This window comes from Triticum aestivum, chromosome 6B (assembly GCF_018294505.1).
Source record: "Triticum aestivum cultivar Chinese Spring chromosome 6B, IWGSC CS RefSeq v2.1, whole genome shotgun sequence".
Lineage (NCBI taxonomy): Eukaryota > Viridiplantae > Streptophyta > Magnoliopsida > Poales > Poaceae > Triticum > Triticum aestivum.
In genome coordinates, this window is record NC_057810.1 from 546,157,365 (window position 1) to 546,182,381 (window position 25,017).

Below are 25,017 nucleotides of genomic sequence, written 5' to 3' on the forward strand. Positions count from 1 at the left end.
TGTGCCCGTGTGCGTTTTTGCGTTAATAATTAGAAGATCACAAAACACACGGTTTCTATGGCATACCCATGTGCGTTTTTTTGCGTTAATGATCCATAAGTCAGTTACTTGTGCGATGTTTCCTAATAAACCAGGTGTACCATTGACCGAAAAAAATCAACTACACATGTACATTTTTTTGGAGACGGGATCTACCAATTTTCTGTTTTCTCGCACACGAGTATTTTATGCGCTTCATCTATGTTGTGTGTTTTCCCCGCCCAAGTTTCAAGTTTCGCAGCGAAATTTTCATTAGGTGCGCGATTTCAAAATTTATTCCTCCAACCACATCTCCACCCATCAAATTTCCTCAGTATCCCCCTCCCCCGCGTCTCCCCCTACCGGCAGCTCAAACCGTTGCTGCCGCAACCACATCTACATTCTGCTTGCATCCAGTCAGGTAACCCATCGATCTCTATCATGGCCCCGGCCTGATTGCTTAAATGGCGCCTGCGAAACATCCTCATGCCTCTAAATCCCCACCTACCCTACCTCCAGAGCATCGTCGTGCAAGCCCAACCACATATCACGTGGAGGTCGAGGAGCTGATGGCGGTCCATGGAGCGATGGCCACTATGCGTGTTGACCCGGAGGAACACCTCGCCTCCGCCGCCGCCGACATGGTGCAGGCTCTGGCCCAGATGAAGTGCTCTAGCGACTACCCCCCAGGACTTAACAGGTATGATCTGACCAGCTAAATCTTACCAATACCACTTTCAATGGCTATGTTTTGTACGGTTGATGTATTAAGCATGTTTGTGCCTTGTTTATTTCAGTACTGCACACTGTGTGATGTTCAAGTATTAACTGTCGATCTCAATTTCACCAATACCAGCAACAGACTTACAATACATGACTCAAGATATCACTAGGGATGCTTCCCATTTACTATTTTTGATGGATGTTAATCTTGTTGCACTTAACATGCCTGCCCATATACTTACGCAGGGTCATAACAGCCAATGCTGCTTTTTGCCATCGAGGTTAGCTACATCCCATGTCTTACAGTATTTTACAGCATTCGTGCAATTACAGTTTAACTTCTACCATTTACTGGTTGCCTATAGGTACACATGTCAGTGGCACTGATCCATGCTTCGACCCGGAGGAATAGCTCGCCTCCATCACCACTGACTTTGGGAGGGCTCTGGCCAAGATGAAGTGCCCCAACAACTACCTCTCAGGACTTACCAAGTATGTACTCTCCAGTTCAATCTTACCAATAATAGATGCAATTAATAGCTATGTTTTATACGGTCGATGTATTAAGCATGTTGTAGTAAACATGTCTAACACAATCTAGCTACATTCCCTACCTTTTTTATAAACAACTAGGCCATTCTCTGCTCTGGCAGCATCTGCCTTGTGATGTTTAACTCTGTCAATTGCATTTTTATCAGTACCGATTTCAATGGCTATTAAGCCAGTTTGTAATTAACAGTTGAATCCATTTTTAAACAGTTGTATTTCAATGACTACAAACTTACAAGACATGACTTAGGATGTTGTTAAGCCTGTTGCAATTAATAGTTGTATCAATTTTTTAATCTGTCCCTTTGCTACCATGCTACTCTCCGCAATGAACATATACTAGAGATGCTGCCCATTTGCTATTTTTGGTGGATGCTAACCTTGTTGTACTTAACATGCCTTTCCATGTACTTATGCAGGGCCATAACGGGCGATGTTGTTGTTTGCCGTTGAGGTTAGCTGTATCCCATGTCTTACAGTATTTCACATCATTTGTGCAATTGCAGTTTGGCTTCTAACATTTACTTGCTTCTTGTAGGTACACAGGTCGGCGGCGCTGATCCACGCTTCGACCCGGAGGAAGAGCTCGCCTCCGCCGCCGCTGACTTTGGGCGGGCTCTGGCCAAGATGAAGTGCCCCAACAACTACCTCTCGTGACTTACCAAGTATAAACTCACCAGTTCAATCTTACCAATACCAGTTGCAATTAATGGCTATGTTTTGTACGGTTGATGTATTAAGCATGTTGTAGTAAACATGCCTAACACGTTTTAGCTATTTTCCCTACCTTTTTATAGACAACTGGACCATTATCTGCTCTGGCAGCACCTGCCTTGTGATGTTTAACTCTGCCAATTGCATTTTTGTCACTACCAGTTTCAATGGCCATTAAGCCTGTTGCAATTAACAGTTGTATCCATTTTTAAACAATTGTATTTCAATGGCTACGAACTTACAAAACATGACTTACGATGTTGTTAAGCCTGTTGCAATTAATAGTTGTATCCATTTTTTAATTTGTCCAGTTGCTACCATGCTACTCTTTCGCAATAAAGATATCACTGCAGATGCTGCCGTTTTATTACCATTTGCTATTTTTGGTGGATGTTAACCCTATTGTAGTTAACATTGGATTTCCATGTACTTACACAGGGCTACAATGGGCGATGTTGTTGTTTGTCGTCGAGGTTAGCTGCATCCAATGTCTTATACACCATTTGTTCCTAAATATAAGTATTTTTAGAGATTCCAATATAGACTACATAAGAAGCAAAATGAGTGAATCTAGATTCTAATCTAAACTATATCTATAATTCTATATACATCCGCATGTAGTTCATATTAAAATCTCTAAAAATACTTGTACTTAGGAACATAGGTAGTTGTATTTTACATCATTTGTGCAATCTCAGTTTAGCTTCTAACATTTACTGGTTGCTTGTAGGTACATGAAGGAAATATGCCCTAGAGGCAATAATAAAGTTGTTATTTATATTTCCTTATATCATGATAAATGTTTATTATTCATGCTAGAATTGTATTAAACGAAAACTTAGTACATGTGTGAATACATAGATAAAATAAAGTGTCCCTAGTATGCCTCTACTTGACTAGCTCGTTAATCAAAGATGGTTATGTTTCCTGACCATAGACATGTGTTGTCATTTGATGAATGGGATCACATCATTAGAGAATGATGTGATGGACAAGACCCATCCATTAGCTTAGCATAATGATCGTTAAGTTTTATTGTTATTGCTTTCTTCATGACTTATACATGTTCCTCTGACTATGAGATTATGCAACTCCCGAATACCGGAGGAACACCTTGTGTGCTATCAAATGTCACAACATAACTGAGTGATTATAAAGATGTTGAACTCGAACGTGTGCTGAACTCGGAGGTGTCGTACGTTCGGTACTAGATCGGTTGGATCGTGAAGACGTTCGACTACAACCGCGTTAACCTAACACTTCCGCTTTCGGTCTACGAAGGTACGTGGACACAATCTCCCCCTCCCGTTGCTATGCATCTCCTAGATAGATCTTGTGTGATCATAGGAATTTTTTTTAAATTGCATGCTACGTTCCCCAACGGTACATATATGAGTGGTATTGATCCACGCTTCGATCCTTTTCATGTATGGGCAATGAGATATTCATGAACAAGCGTCAAGTGAGGAAACTAAGAATGATTGTTAGGCGAAAGAAACAGGTGATGGGAATTAAGCTCTTTATTTACACTTTGTCCAAGACAACAGTGAACTTTAGGATGGTAAGTAATGTGTTGCCTTTTCCCCTGCCCACAACAAGCTACTCTATTAGACCTTAGTATCTGATATTTTTCTTTTTTTAGTGGTTTCCGAAGCTATTTACTGATGATTACCTTGCAAACTACATGACCGGAGAGGAGGCAACTAAGGTTAAAGTATATAATTCTTGCTACCATGATAATGCTCTAGAAGTCTTCCTGAAGGCGGTGAAGGATGGGCGGGCGATCGTCACAAGGGGTTGGACAAAAGTTGTTTGTGCCTATGGCATGCAGGAAGGCACATTATGGGCATTCCGCTTCTTCAACACCATCGACAGTCAAAATGATTTACACTTGTCTCTTCACCTTTACCGCCTCTAAATATTATGGTTCATCATAGTTAATTGTTGTCTAATCCTGTAATTACTGAACATATTATACTGACAATTTTATTTATGGATTCGTTGTTGAACCATTGTGCTGAGAATTTGAATTGCATATTCCATATTTCAAAATTTCCAATTCGAATAATAAATTATAGGCAAAAATAAAAATATACAGGAGTGAATAAAATAATGTGCACACGTTAGAAAGAAAACACCGTGTGCGATGAAAAAAAGAGAACAGGCGGTTCTTTGACGTGAAACCTTTGCGATGCCCAACAGACGCACACACGGTTTCGTCTCATATGCATGTGCGATTCATGATAATGCGGCAAATATTTCAAACCACTGTGCGTGTGTGATAGGAATACCAATCGCACACAGTTATGAAAATGGACACGTTGGCATTAGTAGAGGCACTGCGCATATTTTACATTCTTGAACCATGTGAGATAACATACCTATCACAAACATATCGGTAGATTAAATGTTGATGTCCATCTTTTTCACACGACTATAGCGGCGTAATCGTTTGAAATGTCTGTCTGATCAGAAACATAACGTCGAGATGTAACATGTGGGACTGGGGCGGCTTCTCATACGTTTATTCTACGGTCGTCAGTAGCCGCTCGCCCTTCCCTGACGGTTTCTAGGTCGTATGGGAAGGACCCCCCTATCGCCCACACTCACTTGGCGATGGTTCCAAATGATGTCGTGGAAAGGGGTTAAAAACCGTTTGTATAGCACCTTACGGTACCAGTGTCACCCTTTCCTCTTCAAGGGAAAAATCAACGCAAGCTCAAGAAGTAGCACTTGTGCATGCCCAAACAAATGCTTGTAAAACTCATTAATATGAGATACTAGTTCAACCTCCTCAGAAATTACATGCCCCTCATTTATCAAGGATGACATGATTTTTTTTCTTCCACTAGATTTGAGCTGGAAGTATATGGTATTCCCATCCCCTTCTTTCAAACCTTTCTCCTTTGATATCTATTCTCCATTTCATCTCCTCATCTACGTACAATTTCTAGAGATTTGATTCATAAGTCATTTTGAGTTGTCTCTCTCCAATAGTAAGACAAGAGATCTCACTCTTCTATCCAATTCATCTAGTTCAATTAACAACTTTTCTCTGATGTTCATATACAACTTCCAAGTTAAAATGCCAGACTTTTAAATTTCCTCCCAACCCTCTAGTTTTTTTCTGCCAGAGATCAATGTCATGTTTGCAGAAGGTGCCAACATACCAACTTTTCATAACCACTTCATGGAAACTTTCTCTCTCTACCCAACAATTCTCATATCTAAATATTTTGTTATGAGCAGGAGGGGTCCTAGTTGACAGATGTAATGGAACATGATCAAAGAGGTCTTTGTTTAGTCCCACTATAGTTGCAAGAGGAAAAGAAGAATCCCAATTTGAGGAAACTAAAATCCTATCTAGTTTCTCAAAGGTGGGCTCCTCCAATTTATTAGGCTAGGTATACAGCCTGTTGTGCAAAGCTTATTCTTTCAAACCATCAACCTCAATAATGGAATTAAAAGTATATATCCATATAGATAAAAATAGGGGTTGTTCTTCTCACTACATATCTTGACGATGTTAAAATCGCCACCTAGCAAGAAGGATCCTTTGCTTTTATTACATAATTGTGCAGATTTGGCTAGGAAATGGACCTTCCCTGCATGTTGTGTTGGACCATAAACTGTTGCTAGTAGCATCTCATTGTGGTTTTTTTGTCCCTGATATGCATGCTAACATAATTAATGATCGCCATACTCTCTACCAACTACATAAAAAATATCTTAATCAACACCCTGTAAATTTCCTCATGATCCACCAGTAGGAGCCAGGTGTTGCCGATGAAAAACTGTAGGGTCTTAGATTCTCCTTTGCCATTGTATATTAAAATACTTTGTTGTTGTCGCATTGAGACAAATGAATTGGACAACGACAACGACAGGGACACCTTGTCCAGAAATAAAAATCCTGCAATTCCAGAAAAGACCTGGTATAGTTAACCATTCTTTTTGGGGGCCTATCCTTTTTTAGCCCCCTGAACCCTAAAAACAGGGGAGCACAACTTGTACATTTTCCCATATGATTTAATTAGCTTAGCCTTTTCCAAGAAAGCATATAAATGAGTGGCACTATCATCCCACTATCACTATCACACTCAGCAAGTACACTTTCTTCATTATTACATTCAGGTTTAATAATGCTTTTATCAATTTTAGTGACATCTATCAAATAAAGCCTAGAAGTTTCAAGAGATTTATCACACATATCAGTTTCTCATGTTCATCATTATTATAATAAGAAACACCTAATTTATCAGTTATATCAGAAACAATGGTGTTATCTAAGTTAAGCATGATAGGGACATGCATGGTATCAATACCTTGGATAGTGTTTTTCTCTGACACCCTCTTCATAGCTAATTTAGTTCTGTTAGCATCCTACCAACCAACCAGTCTGTCATTCCTACTAATTTCTCTAGCAGGGATGGAAGCACTGGCCCTAACTTTGCCTACTGCAATAACATGTTTAACTTGTGTTCCAAAAGAATATCGGAACTCTGGATTTCCGCCAGGCCAGAAAATTAATGATCCGCTTTATCTAAACAGAAAATAGAAGGAAAAAGCATATCAACCATGTTTGAGCATCTCGAAGAAAAAGATCTTTGAATCTCCCCGTGTTGCACCACTCTAAACCCAATCCATATGTGTGGCGAAAATGAGGTTATCCGAACATGTCTGTTAGGGTACAACAATCCGGCTCTTGTCCCCCTCCTTGCCCTCCGGCCTGCTCTCTTTCTCCTCTCCTCTATTATGTCATCGCCCATGCCACACCCTCCTCGTCCTGTCCCCACCTGGAGCACTGCCGATGTCCTCTATTCGGTCCCCACCCGGAGCACCACCTTCCGAAGTTGTCGCAATCCCAAACATGGTCGCCACCTTGGATGCCACCCCAGTACATCCTAGTCCTCCCAACCGTCATCTCCATACACCTCATTCACCACATGCTCGACGAAATACTCTTTTGACCTTTTTTGCACATTTGTGGGGACAGCAATGGAGTCAAGTTTGTTTCCCTAAATAATGAGTTTATTACAACAAGTTCTTCAATTATTTGTCATCACCTTGTAGTGTCATCATTATCATCCAATGACGGCATACTACTAGGTGATGATGATGATGATGATGATGATGAGCACCCTCGAAGCAATGGAGAAGGAAAAGGAGCACATTCCTAGGTTCAACGTTTGGCAGGATAATTGTTACTAGGAATAGGACAAAGGACCATATGATCTCTACAACTACTACTTCAAAGCCCAGATATATCATGAGGGCTTCTTTTGACGTCGCTACTAGATGTGCAAGTGTCTGTTCTTTCGCATAATGGAGGTTGTGAAGGATTATATGACAGTTCACATCAATGAAGGATACTTTACACTGACTAGTAATCATGCACGTGCAACGCACGTATAATCGCAAAAAGAAATTTTCCAATTTATCCTAGTTAGGAGACAATCATAAAATGATCAAGTGCAATAATGTAACTCCAATCTTAATTTGAGCTAAATATAGCTTTGCAGATATTTTTCTTTCCATATGAGCACCATGTCTCCCGCCGAACATGCGCACGCAATGGACTTCTCAACCATACAGACAGACTTAACAAAAACACATTACATACAACAGCACCTTAGTCAATTTCGTCACACAGATTGATAGTCAAGTAACACACAGACAGAAACTTGGTCATAGGCTCTGGATCCATATTATACAACAAAATGTGAAAGTAAGTTAGACATGAAATCTCAAAACTGTACCAAACTAAGTGCATAGACATGAAAAAAAAAATGCTTTGCTCCAAACATGTGTGATTGAGTTGCATGTTCAGAGTAGGTTACACATCCCAAGCAATAAAACTCCAGGTACCTACTTGGTTCCAAGGAAACAAAACTGCATACTGTTCATACTATACTAACTAATATGAAATAACAACAGTGCCGGATTGTAGCACCATTATGCACATTATTATGGTTCAAGAATAATCTATAGTTCCATGTCATTTTTGCAAGGAATACAAATTATAAATCGGGAAGGAAAATAAAACTGTATTGTGTTTGTTGTGTAAAGAACAATTATTATGGACCAGATACATTTTACTGCTGACCTTGGCTCAAAAATTGGAAGAGAATAAACAAGAGTACAAAATAAAACACTGGGGGCTTAGTGACCTAAGTGCCATGTCATAACCTATGTAATGCTTTTGGAAGTATACCAGAGTGTTCCTTTTGTGAGAGCAGGGGAACTTGCAAAGAATGTTTTCATGTAAATGAACGAAATTGATCTTGTTCCTAATTATAAAATATTTTTAAACATTTTGCCCTTTTTAACATGCTATATACTCAGTACCCAAACAAAATCATGTAGCAACCGAAAAGGTATAGGCAGAACACGTACTCTATCAGAAGTGAACTTTGGTTCCGACAAAATCTAGGTTGAGGCTTTGAGTACATTTGCAAGAACACACGCATATCCAGAATGTTTAGCTGATATATCATTTCAGAGAAAATCTGCACCACTGGGGAAATAGCAAGCTATCTGATGGATATAATTTTTGCTCAGCCAAATATCAGACAAAATCTGAAGTAATAACTGAAATTGAGAAGGCCATAAGAAATCACTGTGCAGCTACATCTTCAACTATACACATAACATAGCAATATTGGGCACTACAGGCAAAGATATGATAAGATGAAGATGCTCCTCTGATCGTCTGAACTGACAAGCTGACATATAACAGTCATTTTTTCTTTGAGAAAATTTAATAGGTGCACATCGCTGCAAAAAGATTGGGAAATTTAATAGGTCGACAAAAAATTCTGAAAAAAAACAGTCAATAAAATAGGCATATGTCAAGGTTATTTGCATCAACATAACAAATGATATACCATCAAAAACATCATCTCAAATATCAAATATGTAAGCTTCACAAATTGCCTATGCAAGTATATACACCACTAAGTTTGTTCGCATGATCCAGCATCACGTCTTTGTACAATAATGCCATACAACGGTGTCATTTAACCAAATACATTAATTTCAAGAGGGTTCGAAAATTTGGTATTTGTGCATTTGTTTTTGGCACAAATCTCTCTCTGACTGAAAAAATCACGCAATGATCATTATCAAATAGGCATTGCAAACTCACTCCAATAGCATTACCAAAATACCAAAAATATTCCTAGCAATCCTTGAAGATAGAGGGGGCATTTCATCATGTCACAATCTAGTCGTTGGAATCAGTTCTTCAATAAGACAGTAGCGATAATTGTTGTAGATAAAGTAGACATTTCTCCAAGGAATTTTCATGTATTTTGAAAATGAAGCGTCAAATGGAATAGTGAAAAACAAGGAAACCACACCTTGACGTTCCAGATCTAGGAAGCATTAGATGTAGTGGTTGATTGCAAGTAGATAACCGTTGCAGTACAGTGTGAATAAAAAACAAACAGAAAAATCTTATTATTTATGAACCGTGGTTCCACTTCCTTCCTTATAGTAGCAAGCATGATGAAGTACCTTTGACTGGAAAGAAAAGATGTCTTCAGTAAGTTTTGCTGTATTGTCAGTTTATTATTTGCAAATTACACGAAATCCGATAAGCCATGCAAGAGACCACTACATAGTTGAAGCTTATCATCAGTAAACCTCGCATTCGATTTCTCACTATCAATTGCACAGGAGAGTATAATCCACAGAAATTTCGAAAGTGAAGGAAATCAGTGAGCGGAGATGGGGGTGGAGAGCTGACCGACAGTGGAAGAGGCCTTTGAGATTGGTGTGGCTCACGCGGAGGAGCATATCTTCCTGAATGTAAAATTAATAAAAGCCTAGTCAACCCAATTGCACAACACAAACCAATCTCCTTTTTTTCAGATGGTAGATGTCAATAGCATCTCATTCAACTTGACAGGAAATGGCACTTCTGAAGAATGTCAAACAATACGCATGCCTAGCACTACTTCTGAAGAATGTCAAACAATACGCATGCCTGTAATTGACAGTTCCCATTTCAGACCCCCGTTCACCATATTTAGTGATAAGAACGTCTGACCTGGACGGATCCTCTAATAAAACCAACGCCAGCTTCCAATTCCTTCACCAAAGGCATGCCACCTCCAAGATGTTATTAGCAGAGAAAAGCAACTGCGTACCTCTGGAACAATTAGATCAAAATATCACTGCACGATTCAGAGCGGTTTGCCTGACGCATTCGGAGCGGGAGGCACTGCTTGGTGCCGACGTCGATGCGCGGCACGATGTCCATGAGCGGATCCGGTAGCAGGCGGGGCGACCTCTCTGCGGCGACCTCGTCCTCCTCCCCGCATCTGACAGGGCTATCAGGCGAGACCACAGAGGAGCGGCAGGCGTCGACCCGCGACACACGCGTAAGGAGAGGCCGCCGGCTAGAGGTGTGTGGTGACGGCGTGCGTGGGGCGGCGGCAGATAGGAGGAGCGGCGGTGAAGGTGGCGTCGAGGAGGGCCGGCGGTGGGGCGGCGCAGGTCACTGGCTTGAGAGCATGCTCCGGCGGGCGATGCACCGGTGCGACGGCGGATAGGAGGAACGGTGGTGAAGATGGCGTCCAGGAGGGCCGGCAGTGGGGCGGCGCAGGTCGCCGGCGTGAGAGCATGCTTCGGCAGGCGACGCACCGGTGCGGCGGCGCGCGTGGCGCGGCGGCCGGTCGGACGGACGACGGCAACGGGCGAAGGAGAGAAACGGGAGAGGAGAGGGAGGCGTTTGGGCGGACAGCCGGCAGCGCCGGCGACGCGTGGTCTAGGCGAGGCCCAGCGGCGGCGGACGGTGCCAGATCGGGCAAGCAAGCCTGGCGCTCCGGAGGAGAAGATGAGATTAATTGGGAGGGAGATCGAGCGTGAGGCCTGGAGCAGAGAAATTAGCGGGATAAACAGCTCGTCAACGCGATTCGGGTGGAATCAATCCGGGACGCGGAGCGCTAGGACAATTGGCAAACCGCGGCGTCTGCTCGGCAGAACATCTGATCTAAACCGTTGATCTGGGTGGCAGACCATTTACATAATATGGACAGTAGGATATGTTTAATTTGATTTGATCGGAGGTCCTGCTTATCCCGTGTACAATTTGTTGTGTGGCTTTAGGGGAGTTTATGTTTGCTCTTTTAATAGTAGTATAGAAGAAGGATTGCACCGGAGCATCGTCATTCTTTCCTTATATACAAATGTATGTTTGGATGCAAGAGAGCGCATGCATTGACACAATGATAAGATTTGTCTACCATGAGGAAGGTGTTTGGACCGGAGTACTGAACATAACGAAATGTCAAAGACACATACAAACTTTTGCCAATTAGAGTAGCAAGAGGCTTTCACATTATACTTGGTTGTGCCGGCTGCATGCATTGGTAATAGAAGAACTGTCTGGTAGGTTTGTTAGGGCAATACCAAGGAAACATCAAAGAGCCCACCAACATTATTGAAGTAGTTACATCAAAGACTTGTGAAGGTGACACTCTTTCTTCAACATAGCATGGTCTCTTCAACGATCTTCCTTCTTTAAAGACAGTGTGATGGGGAGACTCCGGAGTACAACTACACCGTCAACGGACGCCATTAGACGAATACAAATGAGGCTCGACACCTGATGTCCACGAACATACAGAGTGCCAAATTTGACTATTGCCATGTCCGCGGACATATGGGACGTCAAATTTGACCATTGCCCTTAAGATGCTCTAGCAAACGACTCCACATATACTCAAACTTCAAACACCTGTGAAGTTCTATTCCTTCACATTCCAAATCCGCCGATGTGAAAATGCATAATAGACTCGTCGAGTACAGACACGGACCAAATGCACAAAAAACACATGTACTCCCTCCGTCCAGAAATACTTGTCATCAAAATGGATAAAAGGGATGTATCTAGACGTATTTTAGTTTTAGATACATCTTTTTTTATCCATTTTGATGACAAGTATTTTCGGACAGAGGGAGTACTGTACATAGCATAGGCTTACTGCACAACGGACTGGTTTCAGTCCCCGTTTCGTTTCATCTCGTTTCCCCACTCCAAAATACTTCTACTATGAACGCCGGCAGGCTCCATGACTGGTGAACCAAATACATACTGGCTGCAGGGTTCAGCTGAACTGCGTGCAGGCATGCCAAATTTTCTCGGATGGTCTAGTGGAGTCTTCATGAATCGGCTGCCAAGCTCTTCCGGTGGATGCTCATGAACTTGGCGATAAATTCTGCACAAGCAAAGCCAACAATTAACTTTCATGGTTTCAGGCTGTTTTAGTTTACATGATATCATGAGTGCCAAATTACCTTCCAGTTTCAGCAGTGCACTGGCTCCAGCTGGCAACCTCTTATCCTGAAATTCAGTATCGTCGTGCATGGTTATCATCGCTCACAGGGGAAGTGCATTTAAAACACGAAAATGCCGAGGAAACTCACGTAGTAGGCGTGCCAGTAATAAACATCTCTCTTTATGTTAGCATGGATTCCCTTTAGGAAAAGCTCTACAAGTTTCTGCAGGCAAAATGATAATCAAGAATGATGTTTAATCACACGGTTATGTCTGGAGAGCTATATAGTACTCCCTCTGCTCCTAAATTTAAGTCTTTTTAGAGATTTCAATATGGACCACATACGAAACAAAATGAGTGAATCTACATTCTAAAACATGCCTATATACATATGTATGTAGTTCATATTGAAATCTCTAAAAAGACTTATATTTAGGAACGTAGGGAGTAGCATCCTTGAGGTTAAATCTGAATAACTCGTACCTGGAGAACAAGTTTAGGAGGCACGGATTCAACCAAAAGTTTTTGGAGCTTGCCTCGTACCAAAAACAACCTGTGTAATACTTTGACGCGTTAGCAAATAAGGCTGCGAATATAATCGCACAGCTCAATAACATTTTCCAGTGTTAGTAAAATAAATAAAACAATGGTGAGTTGGTGACTGATCAAAGCTGCGGCAATTCATAAAGTGAAATATTGGTGGTACTTAAAGCATAATAATGATAAAATGTTCACAACCAATGAGATGTAAGGAAGGACAATGAAAACATTCATAGCTAAATTTTGTTTTACTCCAGCAAACCTTTTGGGAGAAGGATCTTCTAAAATTTCTGCTGCGAGTTCCTCAAGAACACCATGCCATCCTAGCGGTATAGCTTGTCCATCAACAAAGGGGTAACTGGTAGATCAAAGGGACAAATGGAAGTGAAGAGCACATGCTAGGATCATCATCATAATGCAAAACTGAAGGAAATAAAAAGACTTGAGAAGGGACAAATACTACAAAGCATACTTGTTAGCTTTGCATGCCTCCAGAGCCAATATCGCCTCCCTCATGTTGTGCGCGGATCGAGTCGCAATGGTGTAAGCCAAACTTGCGGGGAGATCGAAACTCTCTCTTTTTGATATGTGATTGAGAACCTCCACAACCTGTTTTATTTATTTATTTGCAAGTCAGCTAATGCAATGCATCCGAAAATGAAAGGCAAATACTGCAAGCATATTTGTGAGTCATCCGTGTTTCATTTCATCAAGATAAAACGGAACCTCAATCCCGGTGGATACAGGACACTCTCAGAGCCTCTCCGCCCGCTGTGTGGCTACCAGGTAGGTCCCCATTGACAGAAGTCGATTTGTTTTCACGTGTTGCTTCCACCAAACCCCACACAGGCAGGGCACACTGGCACAGCACACCCGCACCTTCGTGGTCGCCTTTCGCTCGCTCGAACCCTCTCCTTCCTTCCTCGCGAGCCCTCCGCGCTAGGGTTTCTGGCGGCCGGCTGCCCATCTTCTCGGAGACGGCGTCGTCTCAACTGAGGAATCGAGGCTCGAGGCCTATGACGGAGGCCCGGGACGAAGCCCAGGAAAAGGTCCAGCCCACAAAGAGGATCCGGCAGCCAGCCAAAGAGCCAACCGCTACGCGTCTGTCTGACGACGGGGTCAAGTGAGGTTTCTCTCTTAAAAAAAATGTAAATCCATCAATTGAAAAATAGCCGTTGGCTTGTAAATCCATCACACGGGATCGGAGAGGCGGCCTTCATCTCGGAGCAATCCCCCATCCAATTCGCCCAAATCCGCATCAGGCTGCTGAGAGAGAGAGAGAGAGAGAGAGAGAGAGAGAGAGAGAGAGAGAGAGAGAGAGATGGGTAGGGCAAGAAGGGGAACGGCGGCCAAGGGCAAGAGGAGGCCGCGTCCTGCGGCGAAGGCGGCAGCCGTGGCGGGCGACGGGCACGAGGAAACCAAAGATGGACCTGAGAAAGCCGCCGGCGGCGGGGGCCGCTTCTTCTGCTGCTACCTCCTCCGTTCGCTCTGCCCGCGCAGCAAGAGCCGCACGTACATCGGGTACCCCCACTCCCCACCTCGTCTCGCATCAATCCAAAATCTCATCTTTGCTTCTTGCACCTGATTGACGGTTGTGTGGCAGGTTCACGGTGAACCCGCGGCGGCGGATCCGGCAGCACAACGGCGAGCTCCGATGCGGCGCCTGGCGGACCAAGCGCGGCCGCCCCTGGGAGATGATGCTCTGCATCTACGGCTTCCCCACCAACGTCGCCGCCCTCCAGGTAATTAACAACCCCTTCTTCCAAGATTCACTTCGTCCCGTGATGGGTTACGATTCCTCTGCTTCTTCTTACTAAACGTGTGTTTCTCGGCCTGCAGTTCGAGTGGGCGTGGCAGCACCCAACCGAGTCGCTGGCCGTCCGCAAGGCCGCCGCCGAATTCAAGTCGCTCGGCGGCATCGGCAACAAGGTCAAACTCGCCTACACCATGCTCAACCTCCCTTCATGGGAGAAGTAAGGCCCCTCTCTCTTTCTCCTATCTCTAGCTGCTCCATCCATGGATTCTTCTTTCCTTGGGGCCGGCCAGAGTTGACTAGTAACAGTATTACTGATGTGAACGGCTGTTCTGATGCCTGTGTCTGTGTGTGTGTTGCCAGCTTGAATCTGACGGTGAACTTCTTCTCCACCAAGAATACCAAGTTCACCGCGGGCTGCCCGGCCCTCCCCTGCCACATGAAGACTGTCGTTAGCCCGATGGAGGATCTCCCGTGCTACGTCGAGGGCCTTTCGTCCGAGGAGGATATTATGGAGCCTAGAGAGGATGAAGAAGAACCAGATGCGGTTGTTGGCAGCGACGCTTCTGATCATGGTTTGCAGACACTGGATTTGGAAACCAGAATTGTAGGCGGTGAATCAGACACTGATGAGTTTTTTGCTCCAATGGATCGGAGTGAGGTCATTGCATCAAGAATTTCAGAATCCTCTGCAGCCCAGCCAGTGGAAGAAGAAACCAGAATTGCTGACTGTGATGTTGAATATACCGTTGATGACTTCGGTGAATCAGACACTGATGAGTTTTTTGCCCCGATGGAACGGAGTGGGGTCTGTGGATCAAGAATTTCAGAATCCTCTGCGGCCCAACCAGTGGAAGAAGAAACCAGAATTGCTGACTCTGATGTTGAATATCCCACTGATGACTTCGGTTACATGGAATGGGGAGGAATTCACGAGACATCGGAATTGCACGTGTCTAGAACACCACCTCGATGTTCCTCGAGCTCGTGCAGCGATGATGTTGCTGGAAGATCAGTAAACTGTGTGACAGGAGAAGCATCTCCAGTGTTGAAGGCAGGTTCAGACGATGGTAATCTTTTCTTCCATGAAATTGATGTGGTAGACTTGGTTACACCAGTCGCCCGGTTTGCTAGAGATTGCAGCAAAGTGGCCAGCATTTGCCCCAAGATTATTGATCTGACAAATTCCCCTATTGTCATTGAGTTGTAATGCTTTGCTGGACTGATCCAGTACCAAATCTTGTTGTAGTAAAATGTTATCATAGAATAACAGCCCAGAGATGAGACAGACGTATACAGTAGGCAGATTTGTACAAGACTGGGTGTTGAGACTCGCAGTACTCTTTTCTTGAGACAGAATTGTTCACACACAAAAAAAAGAACAAGTATTCTTGTTGTTTTATCAGAAATAATTTATTGGGGTTCTACTAATTTCTATCGAAATAATGTCATTGTTTAACTGCTCATTATCTTGGTTGGATTGTAATGCAACCATTATTTTCTTTAACTGCGTTGAGGTTCTGAGACTGGGCTGTAATTTTTTGACACCGCATTATGCTTTCCGTGGGTTTTCATGGAACGTTTGAAGCACCAACAGCAAGGATGGTAGTCTTACAAGAGTGGCTATTGGAGGCACTTTAGACCATCTCTAGCAGACTGGCAATAACCTCTAAATAGAGAAAAAGTCATCCACTCCAGCAGAGACCCATTTTGTTATGACATATGGGACCTGGCAGTCATCAATCTTAATGGTTCTCGGAACAAACTGCAGTGTTAGTGTTCAGTCTTGTTTCTGTGTTTCAAATTGGAGACTTAGCTAGTTGGTAAGAAGCTAATGTGTATTGTAATCACTGGAATTCTGTAAAATCACATGTATGCATTAGATACTTGTTCTGCGATCTGCATACACACCCAATCCTTCGAATGGAAGTACAACAAAAAACCCGAGAAAACTCACCTCACGTGTATTTGGCACACCAATGCTAATAAGCTTACAACGGTTTGTAATAGAATCAAGAAGATGGGGCCCATCTTGGCAAGTCATTATTATCTTGCATGAATCAGAGGAGGAATCGATTATCCATTTTATCAAACGCTGATTATTCTCACTAACTTTGTCAACATCATAGAGAACAATAACTGGAATCGATAAATAAGTGTGTTAGGAAGTTTTCAAAAGAAATGAGAATTAAAAAAACAGCACTGCACAGGATGATACCTTTGAAGTTCTTTGTTGCAGATATCTCAGTGATTTTATGCTTACTTGACATTTCATTTGCCAGAGCTGTCAAAGCATATCTGGCATTCTTGGATTGAGACCTCATATTGAGTTCGACATGGTGATCACTTGATGACAATGGGACAAAAATGGGGGCAGATGCAGGTCCCTGCCAAAATCAGGGGAACCCATTCTCACTTAAAATTCCTATAACATAATTACCTTATGTGGTGTTCTTTTAATATACTCCCTCCGTTCCAAAATAAATGTCGTGAAACTACGACATTTGTTTTGGAACGGAGGTAATATTATGGAAAACCTTTGCTTGCCAACTGAGGGATACATCAATGTGTATAATAATTAGATGGTAGTGCCACATGGTAAGCAGTATGCACGCATTTAAATGTTGACTGTTGAGCAATGAAGAATTTATGTTTTTATTCCACTCCAAAAGTTGTTGGGATGAAATGATGGTTCAAATTTCAATTGTCTCAGAGAAAACAAATATGCTAACCTGGTATGGAGATGAGTTTATTTTTTTGAATTTTTGTATGGAGATGAGTTAGAAAAGAGACTGCAAACATCAACATTACAGAAATTGCCTAATTTCTTCTAAAATGCTGAACAACACAAGACATGAACCACAAACTAGATCTCTATGGACTTACAGATGCACTTTGACACGAAACTACATATAAAGTTAACAATTTACAAAGCTCATTTGAGAAGTAATATTATTTTGGCTCAATACTTGCGGTGGTCCTTGTGAATTGTTTCCCTATCCTTTAGCTAAAACGATGAGCTAGCAAGCAAGACTGCATGAACCTAAGTAAAGCAATTTCGACTTCCTTCAATGATACAATTAAACTTTTACATTGTCTTCAAACAAGAAGGCCATGATTTTATGCAAACTACAGCATACAATTTTTGCAATTGGCAGGAATGTTGCATCAGCATCAAAATGAGCTCAGGTTAAGGGATGTCCAAATACCCTAAAGTGCATAAAACAACTATATAACATCTACTTGTCCATGACAGAACTAACCTGGGCATTGCAACTCTTCAAATAGTGAGATACCTGGAAAAGGAACAACAAATAGTTAATGCGGTCTATAATGTGTAGTATATTAATATGGCTTATTGCAGTGTTTAAAGTTGTACATTCAGAGAGGAATCACCAAAGATCTCAGTGAGTACTGCTCTGCATAATGATCTCTTTCCTGATCCTGGAGGCCCTTTGAGAATGATATGAGGGCAAAACTCAGGGGAGATCTGTCAAGAACGTGAACTCACATTTAGAAGTCTAGATAGCTAACATTGAGCTACTGGAACAATTATCTATAGATTTTAGCGTAGCCATGCAATTGCCAAGTAAATTTATACAGATTAGCTATTTTTGGATTTAATATAACTGGCCGGTAGAATGAATTAAGATTAACTGGAGTTTTTTGGCTCAATTTTTTGAACCATAACATAAGTACTCCGGTTGAGAAATTAACCAAGAGAGTTCTTGTTTAATGACAAAGTTACATTGAGAATTAGAAATTGTACTTAATAAAACTTGTGTAGTTAGGAAAGAGCTTGAAGTTGTTACCAATTGCTTAAGCTGTTGAACTTGCTCCCTGTGACAAGTAAATCCACTCAAAGTCCGTGGACGATATTTATCAGCCCAGAAAAGTCTAATCTTCTCCACAACAAGTGCCTTCCGAATAAAAGTTGATTCAGAATCATCATTTGTTTTGTGGTTCGTCGGTTCTGGTTTACGACATGACTTTCCAATCACACATGGAAACCAAGCATCATTTTGGGTCTTCTGCCTGCTAGAGGTGAATTTCATGACGCCTCCAACTAGTTTCCCAGTGAAATCACTGAACTTTCCACTGTCCCCACTAAACCGGTCACTGTTTAACCGCCTACTCAAAGTGGTGCCACTGCTAACTTGGGAGTGCCGACCATTAGCATAGCCGGTGTTTGTAGTTCGTGAAAAACCAGTCCTGACTGAAACAAACTGTGATGTCCGGCCCAAATTATTGCTATTTGCTTGAGTAACATCAGCATCATCGACGTTTGAATCAGAGGTGAAGGATTTGTCAATACTGTTATTCTTTACTAATGTTTTCGCAAGCGGGGCCCTACAGTCACGGGAGAAGAAGATGTCACCTGCAGACTCTGTGCTTGTACATGTGTACTCATTATGTTTGGAACTAGGCCCCTTGCTATTTGCAACTAACTCATTGATCTCTGGGGAACAATTTTCTGCATGTGAACCACCTTTCATAACATCAATTGAGTCTCTTTCTACCTGTGTTGAGACAGGAGTGCCACGGAATGCAGGAACTCTAGAAGGATGCTCCTTCTCATGAGGTCGTAGTTTCGGTGTAGAAATTGACCGGCTACGGGATATCCTCTCCTTGATCGACGATCGACTAAATTTTTCCATAGAAGACCGAAATCTGGGAGGTGTCCGGCTGCTCTTCTTGCGTGATTCATTGTTTCCACCAGCATATGGGGAAGTATGGCGCCTCTGTTCGGTGACCCTGGGCGGAGTACGATTATTCCTCAAGCTTGAAGTTTTCTCGTCAGGATAATCTCTTACACGGTTAGGAGATGTGTTTTGCCTTCTAGCACCAACTTGGGGGTCCTTAGCAGGATCTTTAGGCAACCGAGTCCGCTGTGATTTCAATATTGCATCATTCCAAGGGCTATCATGCCACTCAGTTTCTGTATCTGAAGGTTCATAGCCACTTTTGGGGCGTGTCGATTGCCTATTGTGCCCTGCATTGCTATCTGCAGCTAGCATACTTGATCACACAATCTAAGTTCCTGCGGTTCAGAAAAATTGCATTACTGTGAGATCAACAAAAAATTACTAGACCCTTTCTTAAATTGCTAACGACCAAGATTAATGATGGCCTAGCTTGAACTTCAAACAAATCCAAAGTAACTTTTGGCCTGTCTTCTACTGCATGATAATACCACAGCAGCAATTAGTTCACAATGCAAATATGCAACTACAATGGTGATAAGGCACTCTGCTAAATAATTTGGCTTGACAGCAATCCAGCATAACTTGTACTCCCTCCGTAAAGAAATAATTTGGCTTGACAGCAATCCAGCAATTTTCCTTTACGGAGGGAGTAGAAGATAAAAACATTAGAATGATAAGTAAAACAAGAACTTACTGCGTGGCGCAAAATGTAAACTCCGCTAACATAGTAACATGGACCCGCTGTTATGTTAATTCAGACTCAAGAGACTAGTCAACTTTAGTAGTATTAGTTTGGTGTCCGCAGGTTTTACTCTCCCGTTGCTCTATCATGGAATTCTTGATATATGGCAGTACTAAATTGCAATAGTTCACTTTTTTCATACGACACATCAAAGAAATTATATATTCTAATGAATATATGGATTCGGATGCAACTATATAACACATCAATGATGGCCTTTATGGGAACAAGCTGAAAACCCTGGCTCCTAGATATGGAAAATACTTTTCTATACGACCTCGTAGCCGGTTCACTATCTTGTGATAAGAGAACAATTCAAGCATCCGGTGCAACAAAGCCAAACTAAAACTAGATCAACAAGTTCAGGTCGCAGCTGACATATGGAAAGTACTGCCCTGGAGAAGCCTTTCCAGACACATCAACTCCTTGGAACACAGTTGGTGGGATTTGAAATATGACCAGGGTAGCAACGAAGTGTACTGCCAGCAGTTGAAAGTAGGCTAACGCAAGAAGGTTTAGGTTGGCACTGTCAGAATTCGGATGCAACTATATTATCACCAAAAATTCATGCCATACAAGGTAATGTATATGCATACGTAAGATCATTGATGGATTGGATTAGCACATTTTAGGTCCATCCGTTCATGCCATCTGATTGAAGTATCAGAACTGAGGTATCTCGAATGAAATATCTGGTTGATACCTTTTGCACTAACCTCATGTTATCTCGTTCTTAAGAAGTTGCAATTTTCAAATAAACAAAATGTATAGTGCAAATTGACTCAAATGAATCGAAGATGAATCAGGGAAGTTGTTACCTGAAGAAGCAAGGGCGATATGACTTTCTTTCAACATATACACAGTTTAAGGCCCAAAGGGAGGGCCACAGCAGGAGTTATAGACAGATCAGAGGAGAAAGACAAGAAACACAGCTTTTTCTTGCTGTGTTGGAAATTCTTGTCCTTTTCTTCCACTCCACCAAGGAGAGAAGAAACCAAAGCACAAGAGAGGAAACAGACACTCTGCCCCATTCCCTAGGCTGCTTATACGAGAAACAATCATGTATTCCTATGAACACCAAACATATACCTAACTGGATCCAGAATATGTAGGACCCAACCACTATAGACTATTGTCATGATTCTTTGCTCACATTGTGCTGCTGAACTAACTATATTACTAAATACATAATGAGAAATACTTATAAATAATCCGTAGGATTCTAGAACAAACATGGCCACATGCCAAAAACTAATGCTGGTGCTTCATAAGATTAGCTGGAATGAACAGGATAGAAAAAGCTAAGAGCCAGTTAATTAACAGACCGGACAGGAAAACAATAAGAACATCTGACGGCTTCATATATTTATTGAGCACACAGAACTCGATGCACATTCATCACTCCCCACTTCTTTCAGAGAACAGAAAGGGACCGGAACACATTAAAATGCGAGCATAAGAACTTGGAACACATTCATCACTCTCATCGTCATTCAAAATGTCAATTGAAACAAAAGGTTGGTACTTATGAGCAACATACAGATCACCAACATTCTAAACCAGTGTATCCAAATACTCGCTAACTGTGGTATACTTTACATCAGGATACAGTTGAGTTCCTTCACTTCTTGAGTCAATTTCAAAATACGTGTGGTCACCCTTAACAAAAGCTGAATATATAAATATCAAATCCATTTTGAGAGGAAACGGTGCATCTGCAAATAAAAAAAGAGAAAGAATAAGACACATGACAAAAATAAATATAGAAAAACATTCACGTGTTATTCACAAACTACTTATAAACATAGGAGCAGAGTTACAATTCGTGGTGAGTCTGTATTCACAATTATTCATGCCAAGGTTCAGAAAAATGAGAGGTCAGTGCTGGAACTTGTAGAGTAAGGCGAAAGATAAAAAAAAAAGTATTAGCATCTAAACTTCTACTACCTCTATTACTGCTAAAATGTCTTATATTTAGAAACAGAGGATGTATTAGATTGCAAGGGGTAACCACAGCTTATGTTTTTCTAACTGAAAGAACGAAACCACATCCTTCCATTTACAGACAACTGTACCAGAAAAGAGCATCAGAACCTTTCTCAAAGTTGGATTTGATTAAACCTGGTATTTGAAAGGAATAACCCTGGCAGCAGAGCACATACAAAAGCAACAGAATAATTCTACTAATATATCATGGAAACCTTTCACCAAGAGTACTGTTAGCTTACTCTGAATGTTTTTAACGAGTTGCTCTTCAGTTATATGTATCTTTTTTAGGCATTTGTTGATTTTTGTCTCCCAGAGGCTAACCAATTCATTCAGTGAGTAGATATTTCCCGGAGGTCTCAGATACAATGTCATGTTTAATGTTCTGGGGTCCTCTATGGTACACACCGTAAATTTAGCCACATCACCCTCTTCAACGAAGATACCTGCAGAGACAAAATCTTCCTTGAGGGAAAAAAACAGAACATGGAAGAAACATTTTACATTCCAGGTATCAGACAGCAATTAGAGAGAAGTAATATTTTCACCAGACCTTTAGTATCTCCTCCACCAAATATTGTAACTTCATCTCTTGGAGGGGCATCTAGACCCGGCTGCACTAGCGAAGGAAGCAAATAGCGCATCAGGAAGTTGCAGTAGATGTACGTGTGAGGAATATCCTCGCTCTCTATTAAACGGCGGATTTCAGCTTTCTTCTCATAGAAGCCATGGTCCATGTCACAAATCTGCACCTTTGTGTGATCAACTCCAAATTCCGCCGGAATAAATCTCTGCATGAATTCACTGCAACATCAGAAGCAATGGTTTGCATCTTCTCCGCAATTCCTTCTTAATAATAAAATTGCGATGTAAAATCTTAGATTGCTAAAGGACGGAGATACTGAAAATTCCATTTGTTTAGGACGGAGATATCTGTCGCCTTTTTGGCTGCGTCTCTTTGTGTGGTGTGGAGCTTTTATTCCAGATTTTTCCAAGTAATAAAGTTTAGCCCAATGAGCACATTGTCCTATTTCATTCCCCTCCATTTCACATTTACTATGTCATTTCTGCTAATGCAGGTACTACCAACTCCGAACAATTTGATTCTAAATAGAACATTCGCCATGCGACTGTCAACTCAGATAAGAAAAACACTACCCCACTAATTAGACTAGCTAAATACCTGTGCGTTGCTACAGGATGAAACAATATTTGAAGAGTGGTGGCGTGTGACCGATTGCCCTCAACCGCGGTGGCATTGACTGGGTTGTGACGATGTCGGTGGCTAATTATTCTAGGTGCATGTGAAGCGGTAGACTATGGGCTGTTTTGGAAATAATCTCTGCTAGTATTAGGGAAAATACGGTTAGAAAAACTCCTTACTCTTTTTTTTTATTTTGCTAACCACATGTCCCATGCGGTAGAAAAACTCCCTACTACTCCCTCCGTCTCAATTTACAAGTCCTACGCGTATACCTAGGTTGCCAATTTGACCACCCTAATATAAATTATATAACATAAAAAATATATCTTTTGAAAATAGAACATTTGAAGTTTATATTGGTATATTTTTTATAATATATGACTTGTATTAGGTTGGTCAAATAGACGACCTAGGGGTACGCGCACGCCCTATAAACTGAGAAAGAGGTAGTACTCCCTCCGTCTAGGTGAGTAAGTCATCTTAGGTTGTGCACCGTGACCAAGGAGGAGGAGAAAACGAGAGAACTTAATGTTCATTTGCTAATTAATAGCATTGCATGCAATGAACTAACCACTGCATGTCGTGTTTGGTAGTCTCAAGTCATTAAAAGCATGCACACCTCACATCTCTTATTGGTTGATATGTCAAGAAACAAGAAACGAGGTAGAATTTAATGCACCGCGCCTAAGTGTTTTGGGATTATTTGGTTTTCGTAAGATGACTTACACACCTAGACGGAGGGAGTACTAATTATCTGCAGGCCTGTAACTGTCTGACTAATAATTAATTAATTGCATTAATGTCTCGGTTTCCAAATACTAAAACAATAACCTATTTAAACGGACACAGCGGTAGGTTTCCAAATTGTTTTTGCATTAATGACTGCGGGCGAAACAACAACCTGCCAACTACTCTTTAATTAAACCGCACTAATTAGATATGCATACGCACTGGAGACCTCACCTTCACGCACCCAGCTTCCTTTATAGCCCGAATCAGAGGCTTCTGCTCGAGCGCATGCTTCGTGGGCACCGCGCAGATGACCACGTCCACCTGCCGCACGGCTTCCAGCAAGCTCGGGTAATCGTCCAGCGAGCCCTGAGCCACACGGACGGAATTGGCACGTCGGTCAGGCGGAATGGAGATTTCGGCACAGGAAGCGTCAGTAAGCACTCGGAATCACGGGAGTTTACCTTGAGGATGGTGACGCCGGCCGCGGCGAGCGGCTTGAGGGGGGCGGAGTCGGGGAGGGCGAAGTGGCGGGGGCGGATGAGCGCGAAGGTGGGGTGGCCGGCGGCGAGGCTCGCGCGCACGAGGCTTCCCCCGAGGCGGCCGGTGGCGCCGACCACCAGGACCCTGCTCCTCGCCGCCTCCTCTGACATCGCCGCCGATTACGAGCCGAGCCGAAGGACGGGAAAAGAAGAGTAAAATGCAAGCGCGGTCCTAATTCTTTTCTGAAATTGTCACTTGAGTTTTAATTTTTTTAAAATGCATATCTGAGTCCTAAATCTTTCAAAGTTGTTTATGTAAGGTCCTAATCCCGTCTGACCGCCGCTGACCAGTGCCACGTCAATACCAGAATGCCCATGTGGGATAACGACCGGCCATGAATATTTGCAGAAAAACCCTCTAACCCTAATTCCCTTTCATTCGCGGTCCCTCTTCCTCTTCCCCACCCCTCTCCTTCTCCCCGTCTGGCGAAAACAGGGCGATTAACGGCGGCGGCTCTGCTCCAGTGAGAAGAGGGGGTCGTTGCTGGCTGTTGTCCGGTGACGGCGACGCTAGGATGGCGCCAC

General features: G+C 42.3%; 3 protein-coding genes across 6 annotated transcripts; 1 reads left to right on the forward strand and 2 right to left on the reverse strand.

The window, feature by feature from the left end:
- Nucleotides 1–7,469: 7,469 nt before the first annotated feature.
- On the reverse strand, nt 7,470–21,200 carry LOC123137919 (uncharacterized). 4 transcript variants are annotated; one of them, XR_006468578.1, is made up of 12 exons: nt 18,396–21,200; nt 17,963–18,073; nt 17,847–17,879; nt 16,802–16,970; nt 16,541–16,722; nt 13,303–13,439; nt 13,093–13,188; nt 12,774–12,843; nt 12,439–12,513; nt 12,310–12,355; nt 9,755–12,230; nt 7,470–8,781 (listed from the first exon to the last, which is right to left on the reverse strand). XR_006468578.1 is itself a non-coding variant. In XM_044557812.1 (12 exons), the coding sequence occupies exons 2-12, from the start codon at nt 19,599–19,601 to the stop codon at nt 12,175–12,177; spliced, it is 2,181 nt and encodes a 726-aa protein (XP_044413747.1). In that variant the 5' UTR covers nt 19,602–19,624; nt 20,850–21,200; the 3' UTR covers nt 7,470–12,174. The 4 variants fall into 4 exon arrangements, 2 of the variants coding, with proteins under 2 accessions (XP_044413747.1, XP_044413746.1); XR_006468577.1 differs by having other exon boundaries at nt 7,470–9,621; XM_044557812.1 differs by having other exon boundaries at nt 7,470–12,230; nt 18,396–19,624; nt 20,850–21,200.
- Nucleotides 13,746–16,018, forward strand: LOC123137920 (uncharacterized). The gene is made up of 4 exons (XM_044557813.1): nt 13,746–14,351; nt 14,434–14,572; nt 14,670–14,803; nt 14,947–16,018. The coding sequence occupies exons 1-4, from the start codon at nt 14,152–14,154 to the stop codon at nt 15,791–15,793; spliced, it is 1,320 nt and encodes a 439-aa protein (XP_044413748.1). The 5' UTR covers nt 13,746–14,151; the 3' UTR covers nt 15,794–16,018.
- A 173-nt stretch (nt 21,201–21,373) lies between the features above and the next one.
- LOC123137921 (probable pinoresinol-lariciresinol reductase 3) lies at nt 21,374–24,683 on the reverse strand. The gene is made up of 5 exons (XM_044557814.1): nt 24,415–24,683; nt 24,185–24,319; nt 22,571–22,808; nt 22,260–22,463; nt 21,374–21,746 (listed from the first exon to the last, which is right to left on the reverse strand). The coding sequence occupies exons 1-5, from the start codon at nt 24,601–24,603 to the stop codon at nt 21,586–21,588; spliced, it is 927 nt and encodes a 308-aa protein (XP_044413749.1). The 5' UTR covers nt 24,604–24,683; the 3' UTR covers nt 21,374–21,585.
- Between the last annotated feature and the right edge of the window lie 334 nt (nt 24,684–25,017).